Genomic DNA, 24,372 nt, shown 5'->3' with positions numbered 1-24,372 from the left:
CCTGTAACGCCCAATAGTTGACACAAAATGTTTGGTTAAAAACACTATCTGGCATACAATCTGTAGCTAATGGTGGCCCAATGCCCTATTAAGACACTATGCTAGTGTTTACTTTATTTTGGAAGTTATCGGTATGTTGGTCAGTATATACTGACAATCACAAGTCTAGCTTTCTTGAGATTAATAGAGATGTACCCCAGGGTTAAATTTTAGCTTATGTGTTTTCAATTTTTATTAATGATTTGGAAAATATATGCAGATACTAGTTATATATTCATGTGCTCCTTCTCTGGTTCAGGCTGTTGAAGAGCTCTAGACTGCTTTTCATTCACTGCAGGCCTCCCTTTATGGTCTTGAATGTACAAAAACTAAATTCATGACCTTTTACCAGAGCTAGAACTCTGCCAGAGAACGTTAGCATTGTCAATCAGGTGACTTAGGGATTCGAAAAAGTGTTATCCTACAAATACCTAGGTATTCAGTTGGATGACAAGTTAACTTTTTAAAAAGGACAATGTGGATAATCTTGTGACGAAGCTTAAATTGAAAGTTTATTTCTTTCTTTGTAATAAGGCTTGCTTCCCGCTTATGGCTAGAAAGAAGCTTGTTCAGGCTACTTTTCTCTCTGTAATTTGATTATGGTGACTTGTCTTATATGCATGCAGCCTCTGTCTTAGAGACTGGACTCTGTTTATCATGCATTCCTGCGCTTTATTACAAATGCCAAGTCACTCACCCACCATTGTGCATAGTACCAAATGGTAGGTTGAACCTTACTTTATATGTGCAGAAAGATACATTTGTATGTGTTCATCTACAAAGCCCTTTTAGGTAAACTCCCTCTTTACCTCTGTTCTCCTTCACCACCAGCAGTTACCATACCTGGTCTACTAGGTGGTTGCTACTTAAAGTCCCCTAGCTAGCTAATTTGTCCTGGTATATAAACATTGGGTTGTTTTACCTGAAATGCACAAGGTCCTCTACTCCGACAATTAATCCACAGATAAAATTTTAAAAAATGACATCTCTCCTCCTTCAGGCTTCTTTTTCTTTGGGCTTTATATGGCGGTTGGAAACCAACTTTACAGAATTACTACAACCGACCAGAGTGTGGACCTAAAGTTCATTTTCAATCACCCACGTGGGTATATGCTCTAAAAACCAATGAGGAGATGGGAGAGGCCAGACTTGCAGGGCGTTGCGCGGCACAAATCAAACCAATTTCTATTTTAGCGCCTGGCCACGCAGACGCTCGCTGAGGTGCGCAAACAGTGTGGGTGCAATGATTAAATAACATGCATGTGTACATTTATTTTGCGAGGGGGTGACCAACTTTTTTTTTTTTCCCAGTCCAACAGTACACCTGATTCAAAGTACATTTTGGCTACACATTGCATGTCATGTCACTGCTTATGCTAACTGAATGCTTTGTCTTTCCCCATTTAGTTCGGTCTTTTGGCACTGAGGATCGGCCCACTGACAGGCCCATCCCGCCCCGGGATGAGATCTTTGAGTACATAATCTTCCGAGGCAGTGACATCAAGGACCTGACTGTGTGTGAGCCGCCAAAGCCAACATGCTCTTTCCTGCAGGACCCTGCCATCATCCAGGTACAGCTTCTCCCAACCACAAAGTACTTCAATATCCTAAGTACACCCTTGTAAAACAGACATATGTAGTAAAAGTCAAGAATCAGCTAATTGTCAATTAGCTTTGTTCTATTATAGAAAGCATTATTCATGTTACAGGCTTTGGTTTCTCCATTTATGTTTTGAGGTTGGACTTTAGCTCGTTAGCACATAGGGTGCACCGATTGTCACCTCGTTAGTCAGTATGGTTACACCTGTGCTGGTTATCTCATTGGTGTGAAGGTGTTTCACCTGTGCCTTTTTGTTTGCCTCTTGTTGAGCAAATTTAGTGGGCCATCATAGTGGGTGCCTTTAGGTTCCAGTTGTTACTCGTCAACATTCAGTGGACACCCCCATGAGTGTCTTTCAGAACCCATCTTAAAACCCCACCTGTTTCGGTTATTGGTCGGTGACTCTGTTTGTACCCTCTTCTGTTTGAGCTACATTTTGGTTTTCTTGCTGGGGAACGTAACACATAGCGATGTACCGATACGATGCCTTTGTCCCCGGTTCAAATGTTTACGATATGAATGCATCGGTCTGTGGGAGCCCAAACCGATACAAATTAAACATGCATCAATCAGTTTTTTTTTAGGCATGTGACTGAGTGGCTCAAATCGGTCTTATGTAGCAAAATTTGAAATTAGCTTTTTTACATGGCTACAAAATTGTGTATATAATACACTGCATTTTTGAAGCGCGATGGGAAAGTAATTCTTTGACAGTTGATAAACTTACTTTTGAGAAAAGGGCCATTGACTGTTGTGGGACCTACTGGAGAGCTCTCCTTTGTCTACACCCATTCAGCCTTGTTCCCACCCTCTTAAAGCCAGCTCCACCTAATCTTTAAGTATTCACATGTGAGGTCATGTGCTAAACAGTGAGTAGTGTAGTGAAGATTAAGACTAAAAGTGGTAGTAGCCTACAATAGGGAAAAGTTACAGTTAACAAATATTTTATAAATATTACATGCTTACCCAGACACGCTTTTCTAAATTGATGGGTCATGTGAAAGAAATGCTATAACCCCTATCCAACATTAGTTTTATTATTTTTGACCAGGGGGCACTCACCAACACTCAGACATAATTAACTAAACAATTGTGTTTAGTGAGTATGCCAGATCAGATGCAGTAGGGATGACCAGGGATGTTCTCTAGATAAGTATGTCAATTGGACAATTTTCCTGTCAAAATGTGACATACTTTTGGGAGTCAGGGAAAATGTACAGTGGGGAGAACAAGTATTTGATAAACTGCCGATTTTGCAGGTTTTCCTACTTACAAAGCATGTAGAGGTCTTTTATTTTATCATAGGTACATTTCAACTGTGAGATGGCATCTAAAAAAAAAAAATCCAGAAAATCATATTGTATAATTAAGTAATTAATTTGCATTTTATTGCATGACAAGTATTTGATCACCGACCAACCAGTAAGAATTGTTAGTTTTCTTTAAGAAGCCCTCCTGTTCTCCACTCATTACCTGTATTAACTGCACCTGTTTGAACTCGTTACCTGTATAAAAGACACCTGTCCACACACTCAATCAGACTCCAACCTCTCCACAATAACCAAGACCAGAGAGCTGTGTAAGGACATCAGGGATAAAATTGTAGACCTGCACAAGGCTGGGATGGGCTACAGGACAATAGGCAAGCAGCTTGGTGAGAAGGCAACAACTGTTGGCGCAATTATTAGAAAATGGAAGAAGTTCAAGATGACAGTCAATCACCCTCGGTCTGGGGCTCCATGCAAAATCTCACCTCGTGGGGCATCAATGATCATGAAGGTGAGGGATCAGCCAAAAACTACACGGCAGGACCTGGTCAATGACCTGAAGAGCGCTGGGACCACAGTCTCAAAGAGAACCATTAGTAACACACTACGCCGTCATGGATTAAAATCCTGCAGCGCACGCAAGGTCCCCCTGCTCAAGCCAGCGCATGTCCAGGCCCGTCTGAAGTTTGCCAAAGACCATCTGGATGATCCAGAGGAGGAATGGGAGAAGGTCATGTGGTCTGATGAGAAGAAAATAGAGCTTTTTGTTCTAAACTCCACTTGCCGTGTTTGGGGGAAGGATGAGTACGACCCCAAGAACACCATCCCAACTGTGAAGCATGGAGGTGGAAACATCCTCCTTTGGGGATGCTTTTCTGCAAAGGGGACAGGGTGACTGCACCGTATTGAGGGGAGGATGGATGGGGCCATGTATCGAGATCTTGACCAACAACCTCCTTCCCTCAGTAAGAGCATTGAAGATGGGTCGTGGCTGGGTCTTCCAGCATGACAACGATCCGAAACACACAGCCAGGGCAACTAAGGAGTGGCTCCGTAAGAAGCATCTTAAGGTCCTAGAGTGGCCTAGCCAGTCTCCAGACCTGAACCCAATAGAGAATCTTTGGAGGGAGCTGAAAGTCCGTATTTCCCAGCGACAGCCCCGAAACCTGAAGGATCTGGAGAAGGTCTGTATGGAGGAGTGGGCCAAAATCCCTGCTGCAGTGTGTGCAAACCTGGTCAAGAACTACAGGAAACGTATGATCTCTGTAATTGCAAACAAAGGTTTCTGTACCAAATATTAAGTTCTGCTTTTCTGATGTATCAAATACTTATGTCATGCAATAAAATGCAAATTAATTACTTAAAAATCATACAATGTGATGTTCTAGGGCTTTGTTTTAGATTCCCTCTCACAGTTTAAGTGTACCTAATGATAAAAATTAGACTTCTACATGCTTTGTAAGTAGGAAACACTGCCGATTTTGCAGGTTATCAAATACTTGTTCTCCCCACTGTATGTAGTAAAAACTACTTTTGTATTTCGGGAATGTAGTTAAGTAAGTTGCCAAAAATATAAATGGTAAAGTAATGTACAGATACCCCCCCCCAAAAATACTGAAGTACTTTACACCACTGCCAAAATGCCTTCACACCAGTACATTAGCATACTTGATATACTGTTACACAACTTATGTATGCAATACTATGTGATAAGGCCATGCAACCTGAGTTGAAACATGATTTTTTTTTTTTACAAAAAATATCTAGTTAACAGAAGAAAGGAAGACAAAATAAGGACAGAAGAAAAAGGACAACAAAGTGAAACCTCTAAAGAAACAAGAGACCATAATACAAGAAACAGCACTATAGAGAGATACAACAACAACGCAGCCACTGCCAGCTAGCCTACTTCAGCAGTACTGTATCATTTGAATTATTTTAGTCAATAAGATTCCTGCTACGTAAGCTTAACTTTCTGAACATTCGAGACGTGTAGTCCATTTGTCATTCCAATCTCCTTTGCATTAGCGTAGCCTCTTCTGTAGCCTGTCAACTATGTGTCTGTCTATCCCTGTTCTCTCCTCTCTGCACAGACCATACAAACGCTCCACACCGCGTGGCCGCGGCCACTCTAATCTGGTGGTCCCAGCGCGCACGACCCACGTGGAGTTCCAGGTCTCCGGTAGCCTCTGGAACTGCCGATCTGCGGCCAACAAGGCAGAGTTCATCTCAGCCTATGCCTCCCTCCAGTCCCTCGACTTCTTGGCACTGACGGAAACCTGGATCACCACAGATAAAACTGCTACTCCTACTGCTCTCTCTTCGTCCGCCCACGTGTTCTCGCACACCCCGAGAGCTTCTGGTCAGCGGGGTGGTGGCACCGGGATCCTCATCTCTCCCAAGTGGTCATTCTCTCTTTCTCCCCTTACCCATCTGTCTATCGCCTCCTTTGAATTCCATGCTGTCACAGTTACCAGCCCTTTCAAGCTTAACATCCTTATCATTTATCGCCCTCCAGGTTCCCTCGGAGAGTTCATCAATGAGCTTGATGCCTTGATAAGCTCCTTTCCTGAGGACGGCTCACCTCTCACAGTTCTGGGCGACTTTAACCTCCCCACGTCTACCTTTGACTCATTCCTCTCTGCCTCCTTCTTTCCACTCCTCCTCTTTTGACCTCACCCTCTCACCTTCCCCCTCTACTCACAAGGCAGGCAATACGCTTGACCTCATCTTTACTAGATGCTGTTCTTCCACTAACCTCACTGCAACTCCCCTCCAAGTCTCCGACCACTACCTTGTATCCTTTTCCTTCTTGCTCTCATCCAACACTTCCCACACTGCCCCTACTCGGATGGTATTGCGCCGTCCCAATCTTCGCTCTCTCTCCCCCGCTACTCTCTCCTCTTCCATCCTATCATCTCTTCCCTCTGCTCAAACCTTCTCCAACCTATCTCCTGATTCTGCCTCCTCAACCCTCTCCTCCCTTTCTGCATCCCTTGATTCTCTATGTCCCCTATCCTCCAGGCCGGCTCGGTCCTCCCCTCCCGCTCCGTGGCTCGACGACTCATTGCGAGCTCACAGAACAGGGCTCCGGGCAGTCGAGCGGAAATGGAGGAAAACTCGCCTCCCTGCGGACCTGGCATCCTTTCACTCCCTCTCTACATTTTCCTCTTCTGTCTCTGCTGCTAAAGCCACTTTCTACCACTCTAAAGTCCAAGCATCTGCCTCTAGAGAAAACCCTAGGAAGCTCTAATTTGCCACCTTCTCCTCCCTCCTGAATCCTCCTCCCCCCTCCTCCCTCTCTGCAGATGACTTCGTCAACCATTTTGAAAAGAAGGTCGACGACATCCGATCCTCGTTTGCTAAGTCAAACGACACCGCTGGTTCTGCTCACACTGCCCTACCCTGTGCTCTGACCTCTTTCTCCCCTCTCTCTCCAGATGAAATCTCGCGTCTTGTGACGGCCGGCCGCCCAACAACCTGCCCGCTTGACCCTATTCCCTCTCTTCTCCAGACCATTTCCGGAGACCTTCTCCCTTACCTCACCTCGCTCATCAACTCATCCCTGACCGCTGGCTACGTCCCTTCTGTCTTCAAGAGAGCGAGAGTTGCACCCCTTCTGAAAAAACCTACACTCGATCCCTCCGATGTCAACAACTACAGACCAGTATCCCTTTCTTTTCTCTCCAAAACTCTTGAACGTGCCGTCCTTGGCCAGCTCTCCCGCTATCTCTCTCAGAATGACCTTCTTGATCCAAATCAGTCAGGTTTCAAGACTAGTCATTCAACTGAGACTGCTCTTCTCTGTATCACGGAGGCCCTCCGCACTGCTAAAGCTAACTCTCCTCTGCTCTCATCCTTCTAGACCTATCGGCTGCCTTCGATACTGTGAACCATCAGATCCTCCTCTCCACCCTCTCCGAGTTGGGCATCTCCGGCGCGGCCCACGCTTGGATTGCGTCCTACCTGACAGGTCGCTCCTACCAGGTGGCGTGGCGAGAATCTGTCTCCTCACCACTGGCGTCCCCCAGGGCTCTGTTCTAGGCCCTCTCCTATTCTCGCTATACACCAAGTCACTTGGCTCTGTCATAACCTCACATGGTCTCTCCTATCATTGCTATGCAGACGACACACAATTAATCTTCTCCTTTCCCCTTCTGATGACCAGGTGGCGAATCGCATCTCTGCATGTCTGGCAGACATATCAGTGTGGATGACGGATCACCACCTCAAGCTGAACCTCGGCAAGACGGAGCTGCTCTTCCTCCCGGGGAAGGACTGCCCGTTCCATGATCTCGCCATCACGGTTGACAACTCCATTGTGTCCTCCTCCCAGAGCGCTAAGAACCTTGGCGTGATCCTGGACAACACCCTGTCGTTCTCAACTAACATCAAGGCGGTGGCCCGTTCTTGTAGGTTCATGCTCTACAACATCCGCAGAGTACGACCCTGCCTCACACAGGAAGCAGCGCAGGTCCTAATCCAGGCACTTGTCATCTCCCGTCTGGATTACTGCAACTCGCTGTTGGCTGGGCTCCCTGCCTGTGCCATTAAACCCCTACAACTCATCCAGAACGCCGCAGCCCGTCTGGTGTTCAACCTTCCCAAGTTCTCTCACGTCACCCCGCTCCTCCGCTCTCTCCACTGGCTTCCAGTTGAAGCTCGCATCCGCTACAAGACCATGGTGCTTGCCTACGGAGCTGTGAGGGGAACGGCACCTCAGTACCTCCAGGCTCTGATCAGGCCCTACACCCAAACAAGGGCACTGCGTTCATCCACCTCTGGTCTGCTCGCCTCCCTACCACTGAGGAAGTACAGTTCCCGCGCAGCCCAGTCAAAACTGTTCGCTGCTCTGGCCCCCAATGGTGGAACAAACTCCCTCACGACGCCAGGACAGCGGAGTCAATCACCACCTTCCGGAGACACCTGAAACCCCACCTCTTTCAGGAATACCTAGGATAGGATAAAGTAATCCTTCTCACCCCCCTTAAAAGATTTAGATGCACTATTGTAAAGTGGCTGTTCCACTGGATGTCTTAAGGTGAACGCACCAATTTGTAAGTCGCTCTGGATAAGAGCGTCTGCTAAATGACTTAAATGTAAATGTAAATGATTTGTGGTGAAAATGTACAGTACATAAACAGATGCATCCTCCATATATTTGTGGTTGACACTTGATACGGTCACATGATATTGTTGTATGTCACAATCATGTTACGACCACATTCATTTTATAAATCAATATTTTGTTAAGTGAATGGGTCTCTACAAAAGGTGTAAACGGCACAGCCAAATGGTTACTTGCATAGCAGCAATTTCAAAAATGGTGTCAATACAAATCCTATACAGTACCGGTATGTACAATAACGATATCCGTGATAGATGATATGCATACAATCAGGGGTAAAGTGGCTGAGCAGCAGTGTTAGGAGAGAGGCATTTGAATAGAGGCACTGCAGATAGTGCTGATGGCTGGTCCGTCCGAACCACACATGGGAATCTGTATTTGGGGAGCCTGTTTCTGTCCTGCCCTTGACTTTGATGCTGGGCATGTGACGTCGATTGCCTCTTCGTCACAAAACTCCCTGATCTTCTCAAAGATAAGTTTGTCTAGCTGTGTCCAGGTGGTCCTTGTACAGGCAGACTATCTATGGGAGGAAGGATGTCAGCGTCGCGCTGAAACCTAGTCCAAACGCTCCTTGGCGACAACACCAGGCTCCAGAGCATCGAAGCTGTGAAACTGGGAACAATCACAACAAAAAAATTAGAAGACATTACAACCCTGCACAACATCAATTGACCTCCCAAGTTTAGAGAATAATAATAACCTTCTACAATGCAATGACAATTATTTTCCCCTGAAGTGCTGGTACTGCTTGATCTGTGGCAGTTGTCTGAAGTACGGAGTCAGGTGTTGCCCGCCATAGCTTTCCACCAGCACTGTACCATCCTCCAGTCCAACCAGCTGTGGGATGTTGGCTGTGGGATGTTGACCCCTGTCACGGTGCTGCCCTTCACAACACCAGCCATCTCCGACAGTGTTCACTTGGGTCTTTCTGAAGCGCTACTTAAGGCTGAAGCACCAGTCGGACTTGGTGTGGCCTGTGATCAGGAAGTGAAGGTCCAAGACTATGGTGGAGCTTGTGCATGGTCCGCCAGGCACAATACCAGCGCACAATCTTGTTCTTGTTTTGGCCATTGCAGTTATCACAATTCAGGTCCTCACGCGTTTCCCCAATTCTGTAGTTGGTGACAATCCAGAAAACATTCTGGAAATAACTCATCTGTTATGACTGAAATGATGCGTCCTCTCCTTCAGTTCAGTAGCCTATGCAACTTTATGCATATAACTGCATATGGCTGACACAGCAATGGTGTGGGAGATGCAGATGCCCGCGCCAACGAGAGATGGGCCTAATAGGTTATTTGTACATTTGGCGCATTCAGATGCTTGTAAAATTGCTTTCGCAATGTCAAATCATAGGCATTATTAGTGACAACCAATGTAATTTGCTGGGTCATTGTTACCAAATTTGTGTCTTACCAGAGTTGTGTAACCTACCAAAGTCGACGCAACTCTCATCCAACTGCTGATTGGGGTTTTCAATCATTCCGATTTTTTAAATTTTATTTATTTAGATTATTCAGGTTCACCATAAATAGCTTTGGAAGTTTTGCTTTAAACAGTCAATGTATTTGGTCTTTTTTTTTTACATGAATAAGAGTTTCAAAAAGGACCGCTATCATTTCTCATTCATTAGTCAGAGCGGAAGAAGCTCTGTAAACTTCTAAACTATTTGCTTTCGAGACGGGTCAAATCCAAAGCTGCATTATATTAACTGTCTAAATGCCAAGATGGTACTAGCTCAACATTTTCAATCTGCAAAAATGATTAAGTTAATCAGGTGGTGAATAGATATAAAAAATGAGGGGGATGAACATACTGTACATTTCCCACTCCTAATCTGATAGTGGTGTGGTCTGCCCAATGGCTCAGCTCAGGTGCCTCCACACACACACACACAGTCACTCAGTTTAGAGAAGTAATCTCAGACAGATGCAGCACAGAGGCCCAGCTCCTGAACTCCCATAGGCAGCAGATATTAATTTAAAATGGAAAATTATGCTAAAAATGTTTGCAGCAATTCGTTCCACTAATCAAACTAAATTGTACCAGATCGTTTCAATCTAAAGTATCAAAGCCCGTGCATCTAGATGCGTATCGACTCATTCATGAAACTAGAGATGCACGTCCCTAATATAAGTGCACCTGTGCAGTGATTTTTGGCTTAAACTCCCTTTCTTCCTCTCCAGTCCTCTGTGTGCTCAGCCCCTCCACCTGCTCCTGCTGCCACTTCAGTTCCATTCCAGTCGGTGGGCTCCAGCGACCTGTTCAACCGAGCTCCCGTGCCCCTGTACAGCCAGTGTAACACCAGCCCCCTGGTGTCCATGCAGTTTGGCACTGTTGGTGACTGTAAGAGCCACAGCAACACAAAGCCTGGATATGGTGAGGAAGGGACCGCTAGCTAGGTTAATCACTAGTGTGTTCAAGGTCTGATATTAGTCAGTCATACTTTACTATTGTCAACTGTGTTCTAAAGTTTATATTGTCAGTCACGTTATACCTTCAAATGCACGCTAATGCTATGCATTAAGCGATCTACCTGTCAAATGCAGGTAGATATGTGTTAAGCTCTGTCAGGAAGTGACAGTCATGTATGCTTTCCAAGGGTTGCAGGCTGCCACATGGCTCTTGGATGAAGCTGGGCATTTCACAGGCGCAGAAGGTTTGACTGGGCTCCACTATGCCAAAAGTGTCACGTAGACTGTCTGCTCCCTTATGTTTTACACATTTGATATTCAAAAAGCAACATTTTAGCTAGTACACTCTTAAATATTCAGTGTTAGTACTCGCCATTTCCGCTCCATTACGAAGATGCTGCTAGTACTCAGCCAAGGGTCACAGGTCAGGAAGCAAATCCGGAAATAATGAGGCCAGTCAGGTTACTTTTGTAACCCTGATTCTCTGATATTATGAGTGAGCTCTCACGTGGGATTCAGCTGAATCTTGAGGAACCATTTACACACGTCTGTTAGACAAACCAGTCGAAGGGAGCTAAACCCCTCTGTTCATAAAAAGGAGCTACTTGCTCACCCTGTGGTGATTTATCGAGCATGCCGAACTTCGTCACGCTCTTACTAGTAGGGGAATATCTCACTCATAATATCAGAGAACTGTGGTAATGAAAGTAACCTTGATTTCTCTTTCAATTATTTGTCCCCATATTGCACTTGGGATATGGTCAACTCTATTATTGCAAACATGCTCTCCAAAGCCAGGTAGTCTTAACATATCAACCCTCAGAGGCCCTGACACTGAGGACACTATGTACCAAAGAAGTTGCAGTGATGTCTAGCTGGTAGAACCTGGGCATGTATGCAGGGATTCCCAACAAGCTGCATCGCAAATCTCCTGTAAGTAGATGCCCTTTGAACAGTGCCCAAGAGGTAGCCATACCTCTACTGGAGAGCGCACATTGGCTGTCCGGCGGCTGTAATCTCTTGTTACGATAGGCCAATAAAATAGCGTCCACAATCCAATGTGATAACTGTTGATGAGTGTGGCCTCTCCTTGTGCGAAGCTCTTGGTGTATCCAAGTAAATGCGCAATATGCGTACTGGACACAAATGAAGTTCTTCTGTAGAAGTGGTGGGTGGAAAGCCACAAGCTCCAAGGTGAGACAATTGAAACCGGGGAAAAGCCTGGGGCAAACTGTAGGCACGAATGGTGAACTGACAGCGCATGCGGCTCACGTACTTGCTTTGTGGACTTAAGGGTGACCAGTGAAGCAATCTTGAAGGAGAGCTACTTAATTGTCATGCTTTCCAGCGGCTCAAAAAGATGCTGTGAAATGGCCTCAAGTGCAATAGACAGATCCCAAGGCGGGGCTTGGAAAACTGGACGTAAACGACGCACCCCCTTCTTGAAACAAGTTTTTACCAATTGTTATTTCCAAAGCCTATATGACAGGCCAAAATAGTGTCTAGAAAGACTAACTGAGGAGAAAGCAATAAGGACCTGCAAAAAGCACAACTTTCTTTTTTTTTGTCACATTTTCTGAAATTCACCACTTGTTTGCATACAGTGAGTGTGTAGAAGGGGCCCTGACACTCTGGATAGTCAATGACCGAGGCAGGCCTGTCACATTCAGATTTGACCTCTCATGGGCCAGGCCCAGAAGGCCATTGTGTTTGAGTGAGGGTGGAAATCTTTGTTTGCTTGGGTCAGAAGACTCCCCCCCCCCGCATAACGGGAGTTGCCAGGGCTCGTCGTACAGCACGAGAATGATCTCCGCTGACCAGAGCTTGCTATCAAGATGATGAATGACTCTTACCTCACTGTCTAGCTGTCATTTCTGTGATTTATTATCAAGCTGGACACAATCAAGAAACACTCACCATTTTTAATTTGTACATTATTTGGTTTTAGTCAGTTTTTTTTTTCCCCACTTAAAAAATATACAGTGCATTTGGAAAGTATTCAGACTCCTTTTTTTCTAATTTTGTTACGTTACAGCCGCCTTCTAAAATGGATTAAATACATTTGAAAAAATCCTCATCAATTGACACACTACCCCACAATGACAAATCGAAAACAGGTTTTTAGAAATGAACACGTTTTATTAAAAAAACCCACATCTAATTTACGTAAGTATCCATACCCTTTGCTATGTAAGTATTGGTAACGTGTGTGCTAGTCAAAGTTTATCCGTTAAGGCTTGTGTTTTCTAGCTAGTGGGCTAATAGCATAGCGTGCTAACACAGGAGACAAAGCATCAACATGTTTTCGGTAAGTTACTCAACACAAAAGACTAGAGTTGAAATTTCTGCGCTCAGTGGTGTAACCTCGCGGCACTTGCGAAACAGTTAAACATATTTTCGTGCTGAGGAAAGCTTAGAGAAGTACTCTAGTGAGAATTACCATAGGACAGGTGAGTCGCTCCTTAGATAATGGGAGGGGCTCACCTCATTCACCTTTCGACCAACTGACATTTGTAATTGGTTCTTCGAGATTCAGGTGAATCGCACGTGAGACATCAAAAAGAATAATTGAAAGCGAATCAGAGGACTCCTCACACTTGTGCAGTTCTTGCCCTCAGTACTCTACACCTGCTGTTCCTCTCCATACAGGAAGATCAGTGCCGCCCTCCTCCTTTGGGAGCGCCACAAGCTCTGCTGCAACCCAGTCCCAGAGCAGTGCTATTGGCGCTGCTCTCCCCACTGATTCACACTCTCTGGGTACCACTACTGTCCTTGTATCTAAAGGTAAAGGAAACACACGAGGAAGAGAAACACTTTGTTCTACTACGTACTCACCTTGGTATAACAAACTCATTTGAAACTAGCTGTAGATCTAACCCATTCACTCCCTACAACTAATCTGTAGAGCACACGGTCGTATTCTTTCAAGGGATGGCTAACCTGAATATTTCCTTTCTTGTGGCACATGGACACCTACTCATTCAAGGGATTTTCTTTATTTTTACTATTTTCTACATTGTAAACATCACAACTATGAAATAACACAAATATTTCAGATTCTTCAAAGTAGCCACCCTTTGCGTTGATGACGGCTTTGCACACTCTTGGCATTCTCTCAACCAGCTTCATCGGGAATGCTTTTCCAACAGTCTTGAAGGAGTTCCCACATGCTGAGCACTTGTTGGGTGCTTTCCTGTCACTCCTGCGATCCAACTCATCCCAAACCGTCTCAATTGGGTGGAGGTTGTGTAATTGTGGAGGCCAGGTCATCTGATGCAGCACTCCATCACTCTCCTTCCTTGTCAAATAGCCCTTACACAGCCTGGAGGTGTGTTGGGTCATTGGTCTGTTGGAAAAACAAATGATAGTCCCACTAAGCCCAGACGGGGTGGCGTATCACTTTAGAATGCTGTGGTAGCCATGCTGGTGAAATGGAGGTGTTCTAAAGAAATCAGTATCACCAGGAAAGCACCCCCATACCATCACATCACCACCTCCATGCTTCACGGTGGGAAGCACACATCTGATCACCTATTCTGCATCTCACAAAGACACTGTGGTTGGAACCAAAAGTCTCACATTTAGACTCATCAGACCAAAGGACAGATTTCCACCTGTCTAATGTCCATTGCTTGTGTTTCCTTTTTATAGGTGTACTTTAGTGGTTTCTTTGCAGAAATTCGACCATGAAGGCCTGATTCACGCAGTCCCCTCTGAACAGTTGATGTTGAGATTTGTCTGTTACTTGAATTCTGTGAATTTTTTGGGGGGCTGTAATTGGAGGCTGGTAACTCTCTAATGAACTTATCCTCTGCAGCAGAGGTAACTCAATCTTCCATTCCTGTAGCGGTCCTCATGATGGCCAGTTTCATCATAGCGCTTTCTGGTTCTTGCGACTGCACTTGAAGAAACTTTCAGTTCTTGGATTTTTTCAAGTCTTAAAGTAATGGACTGTCGTTTCTCTTTGCTTATTTGAGCTTTTCTTGTTATAATATAGACTTGGTCTTTTACCAAATAGGGCTGTCTTCTGTGTACCACCTCTACCTTGTCACAACACAACTGATTGGCTCAAACGCATTAAGAAGGAAAGAAATGACACAAATTAACTTTTTAACAAAGGACACCTGTTAAATGAAATGCATTCCTGGTGACTACCTCATGAAGCTGGTTGAGAGAATGCCAAGAGCGTGCAAAGCTGTCATCAACTCAAAGGGTGGCTACTTTGAAGAATCTTTTGACTGGTACTGTATGTTAGGCCTATGTATAGTCTCGTGAGAGCATAATGTCACCCAATACTGCTTTGGAATACTAGAATGTGGTTCAACATTTCCCCCCTGTCGTCTTATTATTTTTTGCCTCTTCTCAATAAAATTACGGATTGCTTTTCACAACACAACCTTCAACGCGTTTAATCACTTAAGCTTTATATCCATGAAGTGTAACTTGACGAACCAGTGTTGAGTCTGATTCATGTGTCTCTGCAGTGTTGAGTAGCCCAGTGTAACACTAACCCTCTGTTCACCCAGGCCACACCAGCCCCTCCCTGGACCCCCTGAGGAAGAGCCCCACAGTAGAACAGGCAGCCCCGTCGGCCCCCTACGCTCCGACTCCCAGCTTGGGCCGTAGGAGTACTCCTCCAGGCCAAACGACCCCCTCGGCTCCAGCTGCCGGCCATGCCCAGCAGCAGCACCATCACCAGGGTGAGACCGTCAGCGGGGCCCGCAGTAACCAGGCCTGGGGTGCGCCCTGCAACGCGCCCATTTCTCACCAACGCTATACCACTGCAGGGCTTACCTCTTCTGTCGGAGTTTCAACATTTTAACAACTTTTGCCTGTTTCTATAGGGAGTCTATAGTGTGGGGCTACACATCTTTATTAAAGTTGAGCTGAGCTCTCTAAACTAATGGACTGTACCATTTCAGGCCCAGAAAGCACTCATAGTGTCTGCGCAACAGCCGCAAGGTGAAGGCAGGGATGCCAGTCAACGGCCTGCAGGGTAACTGAGCACCTCTGCTCTAACCGTCCTCTGTGCTCAGCTCCATGCTGTTTCAGACTCTGCATGCCCTAGTGACTTTTACTTAAACTGTCAAGCCCACGTTCGTTTATACAACTCCACCATCCTGTGTGCTGTAGTAGGTTACATGGTGGTCCATTGCTTGCAATTGTCTGCATTGCTGTGCAGATTGACAAGTTGAGATGGCGATCACTGCTCTGTTTCGTGTGTGTTACGGTAATTCTGTTACGCCATATTTTGGCGATTTTTTTAATGTTTTATGGATGGGTAATGCTATTCATGCTTTATATGCTGCTGGAATTTCTATTTGTATACATCTGTTAGGGTGACATTTTAAGTATTCTGTTGTGATGGATGGCAAGCCATTGCTTTATTCTGTCAATTGGTAGATAAAAGCACCGCAAACTACCAATCTATGCTATAGTGGACATTTTCCTGCATTTTGTTTATTCATATTCTTCATGGTTCGGTTTTGAACAATGGGCACTGCTTTTGGTATAACTTATTATAATAATTTAGTGGTATCATTGTATTGTTTGGTGTTTACTACATGTTTCTGGTGGTAATATTGTCTAGTCTTCCTGTTTCCCAGTTGGCGGCCCCCCACCTCAGAGGCGGGGTCATGGGGGAAGACAACGCGGCAGGAGCCGCTTCAACGTGCGCCTAGACGGACCCATGAAGGTCGAGAAGGACTTCGACTTTGAGAGTGCCAACGCCCAGTTCGACAAGGAAGAAATTGACAGGGAGTTCCAGAGCAAGCTCAAACTAAAAGGTACCAGAACTGTACAGATCAGGCCCTCACAACATTTGATCCAACACTTATGGGTGAAGGAGCTCGATTTAGCCTAGTGTTTTTGAGGACAGGTCATTCATGCAAGGCTGGTTTCTTCAGACAGACAAAACATGGCCGACATCCGAAGCATGTGTTCAGGGGACCGAGATAAACACGAGGCAAGCCTGAGCACAATGTAGCCAAGTTAAAAAATTAACCTTTTTTTAACTAGGCAAGTCAGTTAAGAACAAATTCTTATTTTCAATGACTGCCTAGGAACAGTGGGTTAACTGCCTGTTCAGGGGCAGAACGACAGATTTGTACCTTGTCAGCTCGGGGGTTTGAACTTGCAACCTTTTGGTTACCAGTCCAACGCTCTAACCACTAGGCTACCCTGCCGCCCCAGTTGCAGGGTGTTCCACTAGCGCTGTCTGTCGGCTAAACAGACGATCACAGACTAATTTTCAGCCGGCTACTTTTTCCACTTCAATTAACGAGACTTTTTGTCAATTCGCTAGTCAGAAGTCAGCCGAGCCCTCCCGCTAGAAGATTCCTATCATTCAATGTATTGATGGGACAGGAGCCTGTTAGTCACAAAGTGCGCAATGACAGGGAAACGATGCTGTTTTGAAAGTCTTCTGTTTGTTCCCCCTCCCTGTGTGTGTTGTCATTGCAGTCACCTTTTTTTCTTTTTTTTTACACATGGCGGGAGAGCACATGATGCTCTCATTTCCTGTGAATTAACTTGGCCTATTTTCTTGCACATTTATTTTCTTTCACTTGTTTCATATATGCAGCCACAGAGCGGTGGCGCATAGGTTACTTACTGTGTTTTGATTGACGAACAGCAAACTTGACTAGTTTATAAAAGGTGTCTGAATAAAGTCTCTTACAGTGCTTTCAGAAAGTATTCGAACCCCTTCACTTTTTCCACGTTTTGTTTTACAGCCTGAATTTAAAGTGGATTTATGTTTTTTGACACATTTGCTCATTTATTCCAAGTAAAAGATCAGATACCAGATTTACACAAGTACTCAGACCCTTTGCTATGAGACTTGAAATTGAGCTCCGGTGCATCCTGTTTCCGTCAAGCATCCTTGAGATGTTTCTGCAACTTGATTGGAGTCCTTGTGGTAAATTCAAAAACCAAGCCATGAGGTCGAAGGAATTGTCCGAAGAGCTCCGACAGGATTGTGTCGAGGCACCGATCTGGGGAAAGGTACCAAAATATCTGCAGCATTGAAGGTCCCCAAGAATAGTGGCCTTCCATCATTCTCAAATGGAAGAAGTTTGGAACCACCAAGACTTCCTAGAGCTGGCCGCCCAGCCAAATTGAGCAATCTGGGGAGAAAGGCCGGTGACCAAGAACCTGACGGTTGCTCTATAGTTTCTCTGTGGAGATTGGAGAAACTTCCAGAAGGACAACCAACTCTGCAGCACTCCACCAATAAGGCCTATATGGTCGAGTGGCAAGACTGTAGCTGCTCCTCAGTAAAAGGCACATGACAGCCCGCTTGGAGTTTGACAAAAGGCACCTAAAGACTCAAACCATGAGAAACAAGATGATCTCTTTGGCCTGACGTGCCAGGTTTCCTCCAGACGTGACGCTTGGCACATTCCTTTGATGGCATCATGCTGTTGGGATGTTTTTCAGCCTAAGGGGACTGGGAGACTAGTCCGGATCGAGGGAAAGATGAACGGGGCAAAGTACGGAGCGATCCTTTATTGAAAACCTGCTCCAGAAGGTCAGACTGGAGCAATGGTTCACCTTCCAACTGGACAATGACTTGAAGCACACAGCCATGCCAGTGTTGATGACTTAAATGACTTAAATGTTGTCTTGGCTTCGGGACATGTCTCTGAATGTCCTTGAGTGGCCCAGCTAGAGTCTGGACTTGAACCCTATCGAACATCTCTGGAGAGACCTGAAAATATCTGTGCAGCAATGCTCCACATCCAACCTGACAGAGCTTGCGAAGAATGTGAGAAACTCCCCTAATATAGGTGTGCCAAGCTTGTAGCGTCATACCAAGAAGACTTGCGTCTGTAATCGCTTCCAATGGAGCTTAAACAAAGTACTGAGTAAAGGGGCTGGAAACTTATGTAAATGTGATTTGTTATTTTTAATACATTTACAGATATTGCTAAACTGTTTTTGCTGTTTTTGTCATTATGGAGTGTTTTGTGTGTAGATTGGGGTGGGGGACAATTGAATCCATTTTAGAAATTTGGAAAAAGTCATGGTCTGAATACTCTGAATATAATGCCTGTATTACACACACAACCGTTCAAAAGTTTGGTCACTTAGAAATGTCCTTGTTTTTGAAAGAAAATCCCTTATTTTTTTTGTCCATTTAAATGTATTTTATCAGAAATATGTTGTAAATGACTATTGGAGCTGGAAATGGCAGATTTGTGGACTATCTAAATGGGCGTACAGAGACCCATTCTCAGCAACCATCACTCCTGTGTTCCAATGGCACATTGTTAGCTAATCCACGTTTATAATTTTAAAAGGCTAATTGATCATTAGAAAACCCTTTTGCAATTATGTTAGCACAGCTGAAAACTGTGGTGCTGATTTAAAGAAGCAATACAACTGGCCTCCTTTTAGACTAGTTGAGTATCTGGCGCATCAGCATTTGTGGGTCCGATGACCGGCTCAAAAGGCCAGAAACAAAGCACTTTCTTCTGAAACTTGTCAATCTATTCTTGTTCTAAGAAATGAAGGCAATTTCATGCGAGAAATTGTTAAGAAACTGAAGATCTTGTACAACGCTATGTACTTCTCCCTTCACAGAACAGCGCAAATAGTCTCTAACCAGAATAGAAAGAGGAGTGGGAAGCCCCGGTGCACAACTGAGCAAGAGGACAAGTACATTAGAGTATCTAGTTTGAGAAACCGACACCTCACAAGTTCTCAACTGGCAGCTTCATTCAATAGTACCTGCAAAACACCAGTCTCAACAGTGAAGAGGCGACTCTGGGATGCTGGCCTTCTAGGCAGAGTGCCAAAGATAAAGCCATATCTCAGACTGGCCAATAAAAATAAAAGATCAAGATGGGCAAAAGAACACACTGTACAGAGGAACTCTGCTTAGAAGGCCAGCATCCCGGAGCTGGTGTTTTGCGGGTACTATTTAATGAAGCTGCCAGTTGAGGATTTGTGAGGCGTCTGTTTCTCAAACTAGGCACTAAGGTACTTGTCCTCTTGCTCAGTTGTACACCAGGGCCTCTCACTCCTACAATGGTTAGAGCCAGTTTGTGCTGTTCGGTGAAGTGAGTAGTACACTGCATTGTACAAGATATTCAATTTGCTTTTCTTTCAAAAAACGAGGACATTTCTAACTGACCCCGAACTTTTGAACGCCTGTATGTGAAAGTCTTGATCATATAAGTCTAGACAATCCCTAATACTGAAAATGTATGAATTGTTAGTCATTTAAATTGTAGACTCACTACCACATCTTTCCAATCTGGGAGATTATTTCGCTGTGTATTTCTGATGGCCTCTGGTACATTCAAATGCCTAAATTCCACCAAAATGTAGTTTGTTCAGGGCTTATCTATTTGGCTGAGAACTCAATGTGTGGCTCTTGAGTGGTGCAGTGGTCTAGGACACTGCATCTCAGTGCAAGAGGTGTCACTGCAGTACATGGTTTGATTCCAGGCTGTATCGCATCCGGCCGTGATTGGGATTCCTATAGGGCTGTGTACAATTGGCCCAGCGTCGTCCGAGTTTGGCCGGGATAGGCAGTCATTGTAAATAAGAATGTGTTAACTGACTTGTCTAGTTAAATAAATAAATGTGCAGAACAGTAATTGGCCATTGTGGAGTGAATGTGTTTGATGTCCATTTCTTCTCAAGATGAGACTGAGAAGGCAGAAGTGAACGTGGAAGATGAGGGCAACTCCAGTGTGGAGACTCAGAACAGCAAGGGTAACGCTGATGAAGGGCTGGAGGCACTAACACTTAAAGTTTACTACGACAAGACCAAGTCTTTCTTCGACAAAGTCTCCTGTGATTACAACAGGTAGGCGACAACTGCCCATATCATCTCTCTCCCCAATGTTTTTATAGCGGTAACCTCTGTCCCTTCTATCTTGTAGATTTACTTTGAGAATTTGCAATTCAATATTGTCTTCCCTTAGGCAATACGTGATAAAGAGCTATTCTGTTTTTTCAGGAAAGCTGCAGAAAAACCTGGTGGAAGCTCTGGTTTCCCACTGTGAGTCTCTTTTCTCTCAGATCTGTTCTATCCCATGCTAATGTTTTGATACTATACAATGTAGCGTGATTGACATATGGAGTATACTGTATGTAAGACCGTAGTGGATTCAATCAGGTACTGTCAGCGTCCTCCAACCCCCGGTTGAGCGTCTAAATTGTGATTGGCAGGCAGCGGAGGCAGACCTGGGCTGAGGAGAGGCGTATCAACTCTGAGACGTTCGGCATCCCTTTGCGCGGGGGTCAGGCCCGTGGGGGCTACCGCGGGCGTGGTGGTATGGGCTTCCGCAGGGGTCGCTCCGCCAGCAGAGGGTCATTCGGTCCCCCCCGCGGAGGCTACGGCTACAGGGGAGGATACAATCCAACAAGCCAGGGAGGATTGGAGTTTTCAGACAACTTTGAGGACAGGGTAATTTAGATGTTTTTTACTTATTGTATAGATGGATGCCATTGTGGCCAAAGGTATCCTCAACGAATACATTTGCAAAATCCTAGAGTTAAGTTGTCCCTTGTAATGCTTTTAATTATGGAGTTTACAAATGAAATTCACAATATAGCAAATGCGAAAGAAGATAAAGGACTTTTACATAACTCTGTTAAGCATACGTGCACGTGCGTAACGGTGTTAACCATAATGAAGTCATCAAAAAGCTGTCTAATTCTTCCCCTTCCTTCCTGAAGGATACCCGTGGCTGCATGGAGGACAGATCCAGAGGGGCGACGCCTCATTAGAAATAGTTTGTTTTATACTTTTGACTAAAAGATTGTATATTTGTCAACATCACTGGGGTAGACTGCTTGAATGCCACATCTTTTAATAATGGAAATGATGCAATCCATCGATCTCTTCAAAACAATTTCCAGGTGGCTAAATTGTGTATAAAAATATTTGAGGGTTGTCCTTTTCAGCAATGAGGTTTTTTTCTTTTCTTGTAACAGGTATTTGATTATATTCTGTTCGGTGTAGAAGGCCGAATGACTGAGGATCGCTGACATGGCTTCATTTTTTTGGGGGTAACCTGTAATGTACCAAAATAGCCAGTGGGGTCTGTCACAGCTTTCTGTGTATTTTTCAACCACACAAAAACTGTACCTGTACCTAGTCTGCTAGCTATCCATCTATCCCACTTCTCCAAGCTATCCATGTCCTCCAAATGGCAGCGTTTGTGATTTTTAGCTAGATATCAACTTTTTGTAAATGATATTCTGTTTTATTTATTTCCACGGCTTCACTAGTGATGGTGCTAGATTAACTTGGCTATACTCTTGTTTGGTGACATAGTTTAACTCTGGTTGCATAACTAGGTAAAGGGAAAGATGGATCATAGGTCAGAACTTCATTTTCTTAAAAAATAAAATCTGTAGATTGCCCTGTACTCGAGGCTACTGGTATTGTGTAAATAGTTGCACAATGCTGCTGTTTGCTACGGTTATATCTCTAGCGTAATCTATGTAAACTGCTACAAGAGCTCGCTAAAGCAGGCCATCTAAGTATGCTTCTTCCTCACATTTCATTTTCCAACATTTCTATGGAGCTTTCCAAATTGTTATTCCCCTTTACCTCTTTTTGTCAGTCAGTTTGTTAACCTCATCCTGAACTCCACATCCTCGTTCCTCTCAAAGAAACCAGAATGCCAGAAAGAATTTGACCCACCAACCGTACTTGAGATGTCTGACGGAGAGAAACAATACCCTGATTGAACTCTTGATTCGATGCCTCTCACTCTGTCCCATGGCACTGCATGGCGGTTGGTGGCTTGCTAAGCTACACAAGTGATGTCAACCTAATTGGTTAAAATATTTGATTAATTGTAGAGCCCTTTGGTTTTAGCTTATTAGTTGCATAGCAATATTGAAGCTAATGTTTTGGAGGGTTTGAATGATTGGGCACAAATTGGGTGAAGGTTGGTTGATGGGAAGTAATGAACTTTGACTGAATGTCTGATGCCATCTTGGCCAGGCATGATTTAAATGGAGAAAATACTAGCTAGATTTGTGAATGTATATCTTGCAGGAAACATACACACAGTTGCACTTTTTACTATTGAAGTTGTTTTATATAATGGTGTCTTCTGTTAATGTGTTAATCCTGAGATTGTATTCCAGTTCTGCTAACTGCGGACGACCTGTGAGTCCCAAATGGCAGCCATATATAGTGCACTGCTTGGCTCTGGTCAAAAGTAGTTTACTTTACAGGGAATAGGTTGCTATTTGGGATGATACTGATGATGTTATGGTACCTGACCCCCCCATGTGAACAGGTCTTAAACTGCAAGTTCAGTATTGCGTTTCTTTTAGTGTCCTCAGGGAGTTAAGAATCATTTCTTGTTGTTCCTTAATGCCAGTGAATAACTATAATACTACATTTGAACTAATAACAGAGTGAATAGTCAAATTAAATTAGAATTTATTCTAAGAACTTGTGCCCATTTTGGTGTACTCTGAAGCTCTTTTGCACAGTGCTGTTCGATGAAATAGGTTATTGTTTGACAATGTACTAGATTTATTCAGAAGTATGGATATGTCTACATCGGTATGTTTTGTTGAGTGACTGGAGTTGACGCCAAGTTCCAACATCTTGTTAATTTCCATTGCAGGATCGATATTCTCTGGCGTTGATGCACTGTAGTGGAAAGTGTGTTGGATTCTGCCTCCATTAAGGTTTTGAAAGCTTTCAGTAATTTAAAATGAGACAAACATACAGAAAGAATATTGATTGTCAAAGTGTTAAATGGGGCTGGATTAGATGGGGGGGGGGGGGGGGCGCTCAGGTGTCTTAGGCTGTGTTTTATACAGGCAGCACAATTCTGATGATGTTCACTAATTGGTATTTGGAGCAGCTCTGAAAAAGAACAGAATTGGCTGCCTGTATAAACGCAGCCTTAAAATTCTCTTGTCTAAGATGAAGGGTGGTGGGATGGGATTCTTTACTTCCTCTTGTCTTCTCAAAACATATTGGAGCAGAAGATCAAAGGGGAGGAACCTCTGTTCTTCTGCGCCAATGTGTTTTGGGGAGACGAGGAATCAAGGCAACACAGTTTAGGTTCACCCATAGGATCAGGTGCCTAGTTCAAAGGGATGTCCTGTATCTCCATTTCTCATTGTTGCACAGAAGCCTGCATGAGGGTCTGGCTCAAGCCACTATCATGACACAGCAAGGATACAATGCAATAACTTACTAAAATGTCTGTGCTGGGGGTAGTTTGTTTGAGCATCAAATGTAATTTATATACAGACTTTAAGCTTGTTTATTTGGGTACATTTTTCTAACAGTTTTGTCTCTAAACCCAGCATGACGTCCCCTTCTGTGGGCCTCAGTGGACTGTTTTTTTTTATTCAAAGCAAACAATAAAAGTTTTCATATCTGTGCCTGTGTGTGATTAACAGGGGTGTAATTCATTACAGACACGGTTTACAGTTTAAGAACCAAACTGGAAGGGACCTCCCTGGATTTGTCCAATGTAAACTTGGTTGCTTCTTCTGTTTGGGGTGAACCGTTTCATTTTGCAACGGTATCTGCATAATGATTACTGTTTAGCTGGGTTAGCCTCCGGTAGGTAGGTAGCTAGCTACTGCTGAATACTTACTTCCCTTCATTCAGCAGCTAACGTTGGCTAGACAGCTGGGTCATTACTACAATGTGGTGCCTTTTTCTTTCCCCAGGAAATATCACTTAGTTTAAAATGTGTACACAAAAAGGCTTTTACAGGGACAGTGCACATGAATCGTAAAAGTGGCAGTTTCAGCCAGCCGGCAAATTTCAAACCGCAGTCCCTGGGCAGGTTATTAAAAACAATTACAATAATACTTACAAGCAGTGAGCACATGCAGAGCGAGATATGACATGTAACGTTAGCACGCAGACAAGAATACCACAAAACAAGAAACATAAAAGCAAGTGTTACCACA

General features: G+C 44.3%; 1 protein-coding gene across 2 annotated transcripts in view; it reads left to right on the top strand.

Moving 5' to 3' along the window:
- LOC115109648 (protein LSM14 homolog A-like) overlaps positions 1–23,830 on the top strand; it is a 30,355-nt gene extending 6,525 nt beyond the window's left edge. Inside the window, exons 2-10 of one of the 2 annotated variants that reach the window (XM_029634837.2) lie at positions 1,447–1,610; positions 10,222–10,414; positions 13,099–13,233; positions 14,976–15,149; positions 16,056–16,235; positions 20,104–20,269; positions 20,423–20,464; positions 20,635–20,872; positions 21,145–23,830. In XM_029634837.2, the coding sequence (XP_029490697.1) occupies positions 1,447–1,610; positions 10,222–10,414; positions 13,099–13,233; positions 14,976–15,149; positions 16,056–16,235; positions 20,104–20,269; positions 20,423–20,464; positions 20,635–20,872; positions 21,145–21,195 (1,343 nt within the window). In that variant the 3' untranslated portion in view covers positions 21,196–23,830. The remainder of the gene's footprint in view (positions 1–1,446; positions 1,611–10,221; positions 10,415–13,098; positions 13,234–14,975; positions 15,150–16,055; positions 16,236–20,103; positions 20,270–20,422; positions 20,465–20,634; positions 20,873–21,144) is intronic. The other variant, XM_029634839.2, reaches the window with a different exon arrangement.
- Positions 23,831–24,372: the final 542 nt, after the last annotated feature.

The sequence above is a fragment of the Oncorhynchus nerka genome, linkage group LG25 (genome assembly GCF_034236695.1).
Source record: "Oncorhynchus nerka isolate Pitt River linkage group LG25, Oner_Uvic_2.0, whole genome shotgun sequence".
NCBI lineage: Eukaryota > Metazoa > Chordata > Actinopteri > Salmoniformes > Salmonidae > Oncorhynchus > Oncorhynchus nerka.
This window is presented reverse-complemented; position numbering and strand designations above follow the sequence as displayed.